Source organism: Bactrocera latifrons, unplaced genomic scaffold (genome assembly GCF_001853355.1).
Source record: "Bactrocera latifrons isolate USDA-ARS-PBARC rearing strain unplaced genomic scaffold, ASM185335v1 scaffold_189, whole genome shotgun sequence".
NCBI lineage: Eukaryota > Metazoa > Arthropoda > Insecta > Diptera > Tephritidae > Bactrocera > Bactrocera latifrons.
In genome coordinates, this window is record NW_017535396.1 from 459,514 (window position 1) to 473,114 (window position 13,601).

General features: G+C 38.4%; 4 protein-coding genes across 5 annotated transcripts in view; 3 read left to right on the top strand and 1 right to left on the bottom strand.

The window, feature by feature from the left end:
• The first annotated feature begins 150 nt into the window (after positions 1–150).
• On the top strand, positions 151–1,849 carry LOC108967481 (3-ketodihydrosphingosine reductase). The gene is made up of 4 exons (XM_018930925.1): positions 151–422; positions 484–705; positions 806–1,374; positions 1,436–1,849. Exons 2-4 carry the CDS (start codon positions 489–491, stop codon positions 1,631–1,633), a joined length of 984 nt encoding a protein of 327 aa, XP_018786470.1. The 5' UTR covers positions 151–422; positions 484–488; the 3' UTR covers positions 1,634–1,849.
• Positions 1,850–2,019: 170 nt separating this feature from the next.
• On the top strand, positions 2,020–6,982 carry LOC108967479 (mucin-19). The gene is made up of 5 exons (XM_018930921.1): positions 2,020–2,514; positions 2,571–2,720; positions 2,796–2,998; positions 3,062–3,261; positions 3,318–6,982. The coding sequence occupies exons 1-5, from the start codon at positions 2,390–2,392 to the stop codon at positions 6,714–6,716; spliced, it is 4,077 nt and encodes a 1,358-aa protein (XP_018786466.1). The 5' UTR covers positions 2,020–2,389; the 3' UTR covers positions 6,717–6,982.
• A 109-nt stretch (positions 6,983–7,091) lies between these two features.
• Positions 7,092–9,331, bottom strand: LOC108967480 (vacuolar protein sorting-associated protein 45). 2 transcript variants are annotated; one of them, XM_018930924.1, is made up of 5 exons: positions 9,314–9,331; positions 9,107–9,183; positions 8,843–9,041; positions 7,702–8,783; positions 7,092–7,626 (listed from the first exon to the last, which is right to left on the bottom strand). In XM_018930924.1, the coding sequence occupies exons 2-5, from the start codon at positions 9,158–9,160 to the stop codon at positions 7,273–7,275; spliced, it is 1,689 nt and encodes a 562-aa protein (XP_018786469.1). In that variant the 5' UTR covers positions 9,161–9,183; positions 9,314–9,331; the 3' UTR covers positions 7,092–7,272. The 2 variants fall into 2 exon arrangements, with proteins under 2 accessions (XP_018786469.1, XP_018786467.1); XM_018930922.1 differs by lacking the exon at positions 9,314–9,331 and having other exon boundaries at positions 9,107–9,291.
• A 292-nt stretch (positions 9,332–9,623) lies between these two features.
• Positions 9,624–13,601, top strand: part of LOC108967467 (HEAT repeat-containing protein 5B) — a 27,886-nt gene continuing 23,908 nt past the window's right edge. The window contains exon 1 of the mRNA XM_018930897.1: positions 9,624–9,884. The gene's annotated coding sequence lies outside the window, so the exon portion shown is untranslated. The remainder of the gene's footprint in view (positions 9,885–13,601) is intronic.

Consider the following 13,601-nt stretch of genomic DNA (forward strand, 5'->3'; position numbering starts at 1 on the left):
TAACAATTTACTTAAAAAACGTATTTTATTTTAGGAATGTGATTTCTCTTATTGATTTACACAAATGATTTTTTCTAAAATCGTTCACCTTAATTTAGTACAGAGTGATTTCAATATTAATATTATGGCTTTAAGCAGTATGTGGCAACGCCTCTGCTTTCATAGTGAAAACCAGAACAACTTCCTATTGCTTTCCAATTAACTATTTTTTTTTACCAATTTTGATATGAAAAATATATACAGTGGAAAGATTTGAGTTTCTCTTATTCCCCAACGATATTTTAATGCTAGCCTCTTGGCAAGCTACCGACAGCAGAAAACGAAGTAAATGATAAAAACGAMATCAACAACTTTCTAATTTCTAAGGAGAATATTTTCACATTTTCACTTCCTTTCCTAAGGTTAAATACARAGCTCTAAAGGTGAATAAAAACTATTTGATAAATTTTATTTAGCRACATTATCATGTGAATTATTTTCTAGAAAATATGGAATTAAGTTTGGAAATATGGTTGTGGATATCACTTGCCGTTTTGGCGCATGTTGGTGTATATGTGTTCGTCATGCGTAAACGACCAAAAATGCTGGTGGGACGTCATGTAGTTATAACTGGAGGCTCTCGAGGCATTGGACTTTGCCTAGCTGTGGAATGTGCAATGAAAGGGGCTAATGTAACTGTAATTGCTCGTGACCAAAAATTACTCAGTAGGTTTAATTATACTCTCCGTCGAAGTAGTTGTTGGTTTAATCTATATATTGCGATACATAATTACRAGGCATTATAATTTTTATCTTATCTTGTTAGGTGGCGCTGTTGCTCTAATGGAAGTAATACGCCAAGTGCCGGATCAAAAATTTCAGTATCGTTGTCTAGATATTGCTTTAAATTATGAYGATGTAGCAAATACTCTTAGAGAAGTTGAGGAGGGTTTAGGAGATATATATATGTTGGTTAATTGTGCTGGTATGGCTATTTGTGGTGTGTATGAGGATATATCAGTGGACGATGCGCGAAAACTTATGGATATCAATTATTGGGGCAGCTATAATTGCACACGTTATGTATTGCCTAAAATGAAGAAARCTCGAGAGGGTATCATTGTATTTACGTCCTCATTAGCAGCTCTTTTCGGTATTTACGGTTACGGACCCTACACGGCTTCAAAATATGCTGTCCGTGGTATGGCTGAAACCATTGCAATGGAAACGCGTCATCTGGGAATTTTGGTAACATTAGCTTTGCCAGCAGATACTAATACACCTGGTTTTGAAAACGAAGAGAAAACAAAACCGAAGGAAACGAAAATAATATCAGGTGGTGGAGGCTTGGCGGAACCACAACAAGTGGCGAAACAAATTCTTAATGATGCCTTGGTAAATTCGAAAAAACTACATTTTKCGCTTTATTATTTCATTATTATTATTTTCTTTTCAGTGCGGTAACTTCATTTCGATTTTAGGGGCTGAGAGTTGGTTCCTTACATTACTGGGAGGCGGTCTTTTCCGTTGGGGCGGATTTTTTCAAAATCTAATTCATGCCATATTATTGGGACCCCTACGTATTGTCGGTTGCTTTTTACACTTGCACTTCGAACGAGTAATTAAGAATTGTGCAAAGGATAAAAAGGACTAATGATTCCGTTATTGACATTATTAATATTTATTTTTAACGCACATGCATTTATTAATTAATTCAACATACTTAATATTACGCTTAATTATTTACAAGTGTACAGTGCCTTTATAAAGACAGTTCGAAAAAATATCTAATATTTCTGCAATTGTACAAATTATTAAAAACACGATTTTTATAACAATATTATAATATAAGCCAAAGAACGAAATCTTATAATTTATTATCCGCTTTACAAATCTAATACAAAATAAAATAGAGAATAAATAAAACTATAAAAACACAACGTAAATATTTTTTATGCTATTCTCGATTCGTATAAATTTTATTGGGTGCATTATTTCCATATGTTGGCAACTCCATAAGCTAATCAGAGAACGTATATCATCACCAGAGAACGTTTATAATATTATTTTTCATATTATAAACGTTCTCTGGCCATAATTTACGTTATTTGAACAAATTGGGAAAATATTACGAGTTCATTTGAAATATAACATTGGCAATGCCAGACGCGTTTGCCTCCTTGACGTTTGGAATTAAGACCATCACGTTGCAAGACAAATTTTCGAATTTTTGCGAAATTTGTGTAAAGAGTTTAATATAATTAGATTTTGCACATTAGTGGAATTTATAATAAAATATTACCAATATAAAAAAAAAAATCGTCTATTTTGTATGTTTTCTATCGTAAGACATTTGCGCGCCTCAAATTATTTTTAGAGAAAAATTAAAAACTAGTTTTACGAGTGCGTCATGGACAAGAATGGAGCAATGGACAGACGTTTTAGTTTAAATATGTCAACTTTACCCAATCCAATTGCAGAATCAACATGTGTAAACTTAAATGGCACCACAAGTGCCATTACTGAGAGAAATAGGTAAGAAATGCTAGCATTTTCTATACAATTATTTAATGGTATGTTTCATCCGACAGCACTACTCATCAATTTCGCTGGGGAGGTAGTCCTATTAGTCAAAAAAATCGTAGTAATTCAAGCATTTGTTTAAACAGCAGCAGTGCAAACAGAAGTACAGCAGCCAGCCCACAGAGAGCTAGACTGAACCTGAGTAAAATTGATCCAAGGTAAAATTTCTTGTTAATAATGTTATTGTAGGTTTAGTAACACTTATTTTATTCATTGTACTCTTGCAATTCTAGGACATATGCAGATGTTCAAAGCCGTGGGTTGGTGTCTCGTATTATACAATATCACGAAAGTAGCTCGCGTCTGAACCGCAGTAAGTCGTCCAGTAATCTGTGCAGCAAATCTGGCCAATATTCTATAGCTCCACTTCAGAAAACTGATTTACCTTACCGCGCAACACAGCAAAATGTAGCAATGACACGAATTGCCCCACCAAGTATTATTTTTTTCGTAACTCAAATTAATAGAAGTTAAAAAAATTTTATATTTTTTCTTTTAGAAAAATCAATTTTTTATGGCAACACACTGTCAAGTTTACTTCGATCGAATTCTGTAATTAGTGTTCAAAAAAGCGATGAAGAAATATCAAGCGAAAATCGCCCTATTTTGCATCCACCTCCAACAGAGAGTGAGCTGGCGCCAACTCGCAGTGTTTTAGATGTACTGAAAGAGATCTCACGCAAACGCATAAATAGTGATGTAAGCAGAGACATTGAAGCTTACCTATCTCAAAATATTAAGTATATTTGTTTCAGGATTCTGATGGAATACAAGACGTTAATAAAAAATACTGTAGCCGCGAAATTAACGATACATCGTACGATCCGTTAAGTGCTTCTCTTGGTGTTCGTAGCGTGGTAATGAATCCTCCATCAATTCCCGTTTCATCACAAAGTTTTAAAAGGCAGCGTGAGCATATAGTTATTCCTTCATCCCATACCCAAAATATGAATAGTGCTTGTGGAACTACATTTTCAAGTGTACGCTTACCATTACAAACTCAACATTCGCCAGAACAAATAGCAAAAAAACGATTATGTAGTTTGAATAACGATATAACCAGTTCACTGAGTTCAAGTCTCTTACATGCAAACAAACGAAAATTTTACGAGCAACAACGTTCAAACAAACAACGGTCACCACCATGTGGTACAGAAGAGTATGAGACACAAAAATCGAAGATGCATCGTCAACAATCCGATCTGCGATTCCACCACTTAACGCAGAGCTTGAGTTGTAATACACCAATAACGCCTATACCAACGACACCTTCATCTCAAAGTACTAGCGTTGCGCCAATACATAATATTATAGAAAACGGTACTGACAGATTGACGGAAACTGGAGGTATAGTCAATAGAACTGTGTCAGAACCACCGTTGCTGCTAAACAATCAAACGCAAAAACGGAAAGTAACATTATTTAATCGTAACTATAATGAATCGACAAAACTTACCAAATCAGATGGTAATATTGGAGAAATAATAGAGAATACCGTTACTGTAGATGATGACGAATGTGCTGATATACAATTCGTGAAACCAAAAAAAAGCTCTTCAATAGTAAACAAGAAAAATCCAATGATAGAACGCACCCAAAAGTCAAAACTGGCTATGATGCTAAGTGGTTTGCGTGGAGAAATTTACCAAGGCGAAGAGGGGTACGATGAGGTAGACAAATTATCCAATAAAAATTCACCTAGCACAATAAAGGAGAGCAATACCCCAACAAAAAAAGATACATCCGTTAGAAAAGAGATGACACCAATGGCTTCTACGGTAACAGCAATCTCTGCGGCTAATTTCACTATAAAAGATCYAGATAAATCTAATAAAACATTGACTAGTGCATTGCTTCCACCTGTTTCAGCATCTGATAATACTGCAAAAAGTACTGCCTTAACATCAACAGTGGGGGTTTCACTAAGCAGTTCCCCACCAAACTTGTCTATGCCGACAGCTACAACAACAACTTCATTACTTGGCGATTTCAAATTGGCACCGGCAGCAGTTTCAAGCAGTAACTTAGCTTCAACAAATGCGCCTCCAATAATAAGTACAACAAGTACCTCTACAAAAACAGCATCCCCACTGGTGGGTCTTAAATTAACTCCACAAAAACCTACGAATAATTTTGGTAGCAGTGTAAGCTCACCCACGCCTACATTTAATTTAAATGCCGCAACCGCAACCACCACGACAGCTTCCGCTGCTGTACCCCAACTTCAGGGATTTTCATTTGGAGCCCCTACTAAACCCATCTCAACAACTGTAGCACCAATAACAACAACTACTGTTGTCACATCGTCGATTAGTGCTGGCGGATTTAAATTTGGATTAACAGCGAAACCAGAAGTTTTAACATCGGTAGCAACAGCGCCAACAGTATCTGCATTTGCCAACTTTGGAAACTCTATGACAACAACAGCAATGCCAGTTTCTTCAGAAGCAGCAAAATCAGCAATAACTTTCGGAGCAAACGCTATTAGTACAAGCGCAACAGTTGTCAAGCCCACATTTAATTTTGGTGGCAGTATTACAGCACCAGCCCTAACCGCAAGTACTACATCTGCAACCGCTTTCAACACTATCGCCACTGGCACATCTACTTTTGGCGCCGCAACTAATGCAACAACCACTTCAGCACCATCGATGGTAGTCCAACCAACTGTGTCTAAAGCGCAGTCAGCAAATGCATTTGGTAGTACTGCAAGGAGTAATACATTTAAGAGTCCAACAGAGGTGGCCAAACCCTTTGCTTTTGCCACAACCGCTAGCACAGCACAAAACGCCTCTRCGCCAACAACACAACCGGCTTTTTCCTTTAGTGGTGCTGCTGTTACTCCGGYAAACACCGGAGCTCCTGCTGCAACTGCCTCTAATCCTTTCGCTTTTTCAAGTCAAAAGCCAACTGCTGTGACCACTACTGCAAACTCACCCTTCTCTTTTGGTGGTAACAATCAAGTAGCGGTCACAAAAACCTCTACTACAAATACAACAAACGGCAACGCCAGTAATTCGGCTTTCAACTTTGGTGGCGAAGAAAAGAGTGGCGCAACCAACACAAATCCTTCGGGCGGTAACCTTTTTGCATTTGGTAGTTCATCAAAAACGGACGATAACAAGATATTTGGCAACAACAATGCGTATGCTAACAATTTACAACCAGCGAGCGCCCTCCCAATTCAGCCGGCCGCATTTACTTTTGGTGCGACTCCAACATTCGGAGGCGTTAGCAGTGCAGCAACTTCGAAACCTGTATTCGGCTCCACTACAACAACGGCAGCAACCACTCCTTTTGCATTTGGTGGCAGCAATACCAATAAATCAACACCGACATCCTCAACAGGTGGTGCAAACAATGCCTCCGCTGGAGGTTTTAATTTTGGAGCGTCCAATGCTGGTGCAATCAATGGCTGCAACACATCATCTATCAATATATTCGGTGCAGCAACAACAGCGTCGGCAGGCGGCACCAACATTGCGAAGACCCCATTTAACTTTGGTGGTGCAGCCGCAAGTACCAGTGATACTGCAAAATCTATATTTGGTGGCAGTACAATGGGCGGCAACACGAACGCCGCCAGCAGCAACAATGCGTTCGGTGCGGTCACTGGTACTAACAGCAATCAAACGAATAAAACATTTAACTTCGGCGGCACTACAACGGTAAATAACACCAACACTTCAGCTAATCTATTCGCCGCTGCCGGGAACAAGTCGTCAGCCGGAGGCTTTTCTTTCGGCACTAGTACAATGGGAAATAAGCCAGCARTATCATCTAATGCCACACCTTTCGCATTCGGTGGTGGATCAACAAACGGCGGAACAACTGCTATCGCCACCGCAGCACCGTTTAGTTTCGGCAGCAGCACGGCAGGAGCACCAGCTAGCAAAACATTCTCTTTCGGSAGCACCGGCAATGCCCCAGCGCCGCCAGCAGCAAATGCAAGTAGTATTTTCAGCGGTGCACAGCAATCTTCCGGAACGACCTTTAGTTTCTCAGCGGGTGCATCAGCTCCTACTGCACCGTCAACTGTGACAAATATATTTGCGCCGCCCGCCGCACCTGCTGGAGCAGGTCCGATTGCTGGGGGTGCGGCAGCAACAGATCGTCCTATACGTCGCGCTACACGTCGGTTGCAGAAAACTTAGTAACTATAAGAACAGTTTTGACTTCGTAATTGACAAAAGGATAAATGTTAACATCCCATAGCTAAAAATAACGGTTACTTATATTTATTTAAATAATTGAATAATACATATTTTGCAAAATATTTGTTATTAATGGTTTATAAGTTAAAAATATATCTAAGAGTCACATACGTTCGTTACAGCAAGATTGTTTAAAAATAGGAAGCCAAGCAAAACAAAGCTCAAGAAAACTCAATAAATGCGACTATATATAACTTGTAAATAAAGATTTTGTTGTTTCATGGGAATGAGCGAAAATAATTAGTTTAGCTTCTAACTAAATTCACCATTCATTGGAAATTTGTGGTTGCTTTTTAAAGGTGCCAATTTTAACGATCAATCTTACAGTAGGTTAATAAATAGTACGTATAACTAATAAGATTACAAGTCATACATAAATTGTATATAGCATATAAAGGAATATTATAGAATTAATAAATACATGTTTATATATGCTTGCACATACATACATAGAACAGAATTATATACAGCCTTTTGGAGGGTCCAACAAAATAATTTAATAGTTATCACTGGAAATGTATTTTAACATTGTTTTCGTGTGTTTAAATTGCATACCATCGGTGGCGTTCAAAACCTCATTTATGAAACTTTCTGAATTGTGTATTGTGGTGCCACCCAATATCACTTTGTAACCGACATTATTAAGCTGATGTACTGCAAGGGCTTCTTCATAAGTTGCACCGCCAATGATGAACACCACCACCTCTTGCGGTGGACGACGGAATGGCACAAGCTCAGAATTGATGGCCGGGTACATGGGATCCAGTTCACGACCCTTGAAAACTTCCTCCAAAGTTTCTTTGAGCAGTGGTGTATGTTGTGTGAACACGTTTTCCACGCCCTTTAGGCCCTACATAAAGAAATATATTTTAGAAAACATATACATTACAAATTGTAATTTCTTTTCGAAATTATTGCCTACAACCTTAATTAAATTTCGGGTTAGTTTGACGGCATCGGATATGCGCACCAAGTTGAATATTTCTCCCTGCCTCATATGCGTACCAGCATATTCAATTAAACTAGGAACGATTGCTGTTTTCCCACCACGTGTTTTAATAATTTGCAATAAACTAGATGTATCACAATTGGCGTGTCGTTCATAACGCAAAGCATAAAGTGCCACTAATTTGATAGCATCATCGACTGATATGCGTTCATCGGCTATAATTTTGCGTATACGCTGTAACTGTGCCGAATGTTCCGCTTTACAGGCAACTTCCTGCTCCAATTCGGATACTTCGAAAAGGTTCCTTTTAGTGGTTAGTGCTGACAATTCCCCCATTATGCAGAGATGTTTTTGTACCGTACCAGACATTTTTTTGAACTGTGGATATGTCTCAATGAAATTCTTCATGTCAGCTATACTTTCCACTTTTTTATGATCCTTAGCTTTACGCTGAAACTCCTCCATTAAGTTTTTGATTGTAGAACCTATTTCACCGAAATTTGCGTACATATTATTGCCATAAAACTCATCCTGATCACCGGATAAAACGAGCTCTCTATAATCTTTCGGTATACCCGGTATGTTGGAGAGATCAACGCGGTTGTTATGTATGTTTAATAGTTCATGAACCATTGCTTGATAGGTCCATTGATGCAACAACGGCGTAACAGGATCGTCACGACGATCTAATATAAGCAGCAATGGTGGTGCTGCGCCATTCTCATGGGTGCGTGAAAAATCGAAAAGACTCGACTCCTTGCAAATTTGCTCGTATATTTGCTTTGCCAATGTTTGTGATACAACTGAACCAGCGCGATATCGTATAACCGGATTGAGTTTAAGAGATAATAATACGGCTAACACGCCTTGTACTGTGCGACCAAGCGCGTCGGGCAGCCAATTTAGGCGATGCATACTACTATTTATGTTGAGTGAAAACAAATTTGGATTTACACACAGATAGTCTGCGTATACTTCTTTCACTTCGCGTACTGATTCGCTTTCATCGCACTCGGCTAGAAATTTAATGTCAGTGCGTGGAATGATGTTACTGAAATCTATTCATTAAGTTCATAAGAGTCGAATCCAAAAAAGGACATACAATGTCATTACTTACAAATAAAATATGCACCATATTTGGGACTGCGGAGTTCATCGGCTAACAGCTGTATGTTTTGTTTAGTAGGCCTAATAAAAACAATGCATTTAAGATTTTTCATGCGCTCATTAGAACGACCTGAATCAAGACGTTCGAATAAATAGACCTCCCGTTGAAGCATGTCCGATTGGCTGAAAGCCATTGATATTATACTTGTCTACAGATATTAAAGTTATAAATTTTATGAAAATTATTGAGTATCTCCAATCCGCAATTACATACCGTCTCTTTGTCCAGCAAAATAGTCTTCATTCCAGGCCCTGATTCATTACACATTTTTTCCACGTACAATTTGATGGCTGTAATTAAATTCATTATTGTAAAGTAAAATTTGTATTGAACAAATTTAATTGGTAAATTTTAATTTTTTCTCAGATGTACAAAGTATGTTCCTTGCTAAAAGAAACACAAATCTTATCTGTAAATTACCAGACCTATGAARTCATATTGAAATAAAATTAATACAAAACAAAATTTAAACATTGCTCTCATCACATTAAAAAAGTATTATGCAAAAGAATAGCCACTTTAATAACTTTACTTTCATTTCAATCAACTTTTAATATTTTTTATAGAAATATTTTTTTTTTTTAGTATTTGAGTTGAAAAGAAAAAAATGGCAACATGCTGAAACAGCTGTCCGTTTTCAACAAATCGACCATAATTATAATTGTAAAACTTTGACTTGAAACCCTCTTTCTGAATGTCAACAAACATTGCTGCCAACTTAATTGGGTCTATCACAAATAATTTTTTTATAAATTAACATTTTGGTTATTTTATCAACTTGAAAAAGGAAATTAATCTATGTTTAAATAGAGAATATAAAGTTACATTTTTAATAACATTTGAAGGGTATAACGTTAATACTTAATTAAATGTGTATACAAGAGTGATTGGTATTTAAGTGCCTTGCTGGCAGGTTAAAAGTGAATACAAATAAAAGCAGGGAAAGTGTATTATAACAAATTCTATCACGGAGTAAAACAATTTGATAAACGTAAGTTTAGCTTTTGTGTTTACAAATATAATAAAATCGAATGTATGTTATATATTATCCTAAATGGTATATAAAACAATATTAAAAATTGTATGTTGTATAGGAGTACAATAGACCGTAAGATTCATATGTATTCAACAAACTCCCCCCACATATTTTATGGTCTGACGCCATCAAGCAGCTGATAAATTGTATATAAATAAAAAAATCGCTTCCTCTTTTATCATATATTTATAATTAGAACCATGTGTAAAATAAAGAAGTGAACTAGATTTGTAAAGCAGGGCATACATAAATTGAAATTGTAAAAAAAAGTTTAAGATGTTTTTAAATCCACCACTTTTTACAGCCAGAAATTGCTGGGTGATTGCAAAGAAAAAAACGTAGGAATGAAGTAAATATATTCATTAATTAGTTTTCCGCAATGGAACAGGTCCAAGTAGCACCAAATATTCAATGTTTAACGATTCAATAAAAAGTAGATTGCGCAACTCAATAAACCAGTCTCTAAATCATTTGAATCATCTGGGTTGAATAAAGTTTTGTCWGTAGCAAATGAAACCAATAAGACCTTCTTTAATTCTAGAAAAAATTAAATAAATRAAAAATGTATACATATAATAATGAAAACGCTAATTTTGTTTGCGCCGAAGAAACATATAATACCCTTCATAATTACAAAATATTCCCTGCATAAACTTGACTTTGGTCGGTCAATTTGTATGCGAACTATGGTAGATGCTATAGTTGTCCGATCTGACCAATTTCTCAAATCAAATTGGCTAATTGGAAATACGACACATGGTATAATTTTTAAAAGATACCCGGTGTTTTCTTCCGGTTGTTACAAAATTTTTAGCAAATTTTATATACCCTGTTCACGGTACAAAAATAGATATTTGTCTAGTGACCCATTTACCCATTTGTGGGCAATATATTCATGTACGCTATATATAAAGAGGTGTGAATGCTTTTCAGCCAGAACAAATACAAGCATTAAATAACATGGTTACCTGACTGGTTGGTGCGTTCACATATCTTATGTTCTGCTTTTACTTAGTTAACATAATGTATACTGCAGTGGGCATATCAACCCAGTCGGTAACTTAATACATACATACATTAGTAAAATAGTTATCGCGTGTTTTTCGGTCATCAAATAAAAGTGAAAAAATTATGCGCAGCACAATAGAATAATCTAAGTCGAATTTCAATGATGACTTACGTGAACAAATTATAGTAACCTAATACCTTGACAACTATGCCTTCGTTATGTACTCTTACTCTCGCAACATGTTAAAAAGAGTATAGTTGTATTGTTCACTTAACGGTTGGTTGTAACAAAAACTATCGAATTTAGCCGTTTTTTCGACAGTTTTTCATAGAAAAATATAGGAAGATTAAAAAAACAAATAAGCTTCCATAGCGCGATAGTGCGATAGCGAAGGACGTTAAAAATGYTCTCTCTAAATTGGAACTGGAGAGGATGGAGTTATGTGTAGAAGTTCACGCAAGTGAGGAAAGTTCTCTGAATGCCATTCACTTGGGAGTGACCAATCAACGATAGTTTTACATATGACTCAAGCAGCTCCCGACTCCCGCTCTTTGACCAAGTATCCTCTGGGTAGCCTAAGAACATCCATTTGAAGGCGAGCTAAAGTGAGAAGTCGAAATATCCCCTACATAGGGTTTTGCGCTGGGTTTGGGACCCGGCACGAAAAAAAACACTATCAATGAAAAACTACCAACAGCCTCGGATGACAGGCCCCCCTTTTGGTGACGACCATGGAAAACGAAATAAGGACTAAGAATTGAAGGCATGCACCTGGTATGTCCGGTTTCTTAATTGGGAAGGTGCCGCTGCTCAGCTGGTTGATCTCCTCATGAAAATAAAGGCTGACATCACCGCCGTCCACTAAATGCGATGGACGGGACAAGGAAAGAGACGGGTAGGTCCTTGTGGCATTTACTACATTGGTGTGCGTAAGTTTGGTGTGAGATTCGTGGTGARAGAGAGACTCCGTCGCCGAGTACTATCATTCACTCCGGTGAATGAACGTCTAGCCACAATCCGCATCAACGCGAGGTTCTTCAACATATCGCTGATTTGCGCCCACGCTCCGACAGAAGAGAAGGTCGATGTGACCAAAGATGCTTTTTATGAGTGTTTGGAGCGAACTTATGAAAGCTGCCCCCGCCACGATGTCATGATGTTAAATTCAGCCTCCRCGACGAAACACCCCCAAATGGGTTGAGGCTGATCGACTTCGCCGGGGCCCGAAATATGGTTATCTGTAGTACTAGATTCCAGCATAAGAAGATTGATCAAGCTACCTGGCTGTCTCCGCATCGAAAAACCACCAACCAAATYGATCATGCTGTGATAGACGGAAGACTCGTCTCCAGTGTTTTAGATTTGCGTGYGCTTCGAGGTCCTAATATCGACTCGGACCACTATCTTGTTGCAGTCAAGATTCGCACCCGCCTCTGTGCAGCGAAAAACGCAACGGTTCGACGTCGAGAAGCTGCAATCACAACAGACAGCCGAACGATTTTCTACTCAGCTTGCACTCCTGCTCTCTCAGAGCACTCGTCAACAACTCGGTATAAGGAAACTGTGTCACGAAACCATTGCTTTTCGGAAAGTGCTAAAGAACAGCTGGTATGACGAGGAGTGCCGTGTCGCAGCGGAGAGAAAACAGGCTGCTCTACCTGATACCGAGAGTTGAAGAAKGAAGCGAGACGCATTTGCAGACAGAAAAAGAAATGCCTGAGTTCGAAGAGCTTGATAAGCTGGCCGACAGGGGTAATGCTTGAAAATTCTACGAAACAATGCGGCGGCATACCGAAGGTTTCAAGACCGGAGCATACTCTTGTAGAACCCCCAAAGTTGATCTAGTCACCGATGCCCAGAGCATACTTAAATTATGGATTCCATTGCCTGACCATTAAGAAATTCGAATAGCAATTACCCGCCTGAAGCACAACGAAGCGGCGAGGGCCGATGGATTGCCGGCCGAGCTATTCAAACACGGCGGCGAAGAACTGATAAGGAGCATGCAAATAGACCTGGCAAATCAACAACCAACCAGATATTCACAATGCGGCAATTCTTGGAAAAGACCCGTGAAAGAAGAATCGACACATACCACCTCTTCGTCAATTTCAAAGCTGCTTGCAACAGCACGAAAAGGAGCTGCCTTTATGCCGCGATGTCTGAATTTGGTATCCCCGCAAAACTATTACGGCTGCGTAAATTGACGTTGAGCAACACCAAAAGCTCCGTCAGAATCAGGAAGGACCTCTCYGAGCCGTTCGATACCAAACGARGTTTCAGACAAGGCGACTAGGCCCTACCGCGCGACTTCTTCAACCTGCTTCTGGAGAAAATAATTCAAGCTGCACAACTAAATAGAGAAAGTACCATCTGATATAAGAGTGTACAGCTGATATTGATATCATCGGCCTCAACACCCGCGCCGTTAGTTCTGCTWTCTTCAGACTCGACAAGAAAGCAACATAAATGGGTCTGGCAGTGAACGAAGGCAAGATGAAATATCTCATCAAACAGACAGTCGTCGCACTCGCGACTTGGCTCTCACGTCACTGTTGACAGTCGTAACTTTGAAGTCGTAGATAATTTCCTGTATCTTGGAGCCAGCGTAAACACCATCAACAATGTCAGCCTGGAAATCCAACGCAGGATAACTCTTGCCA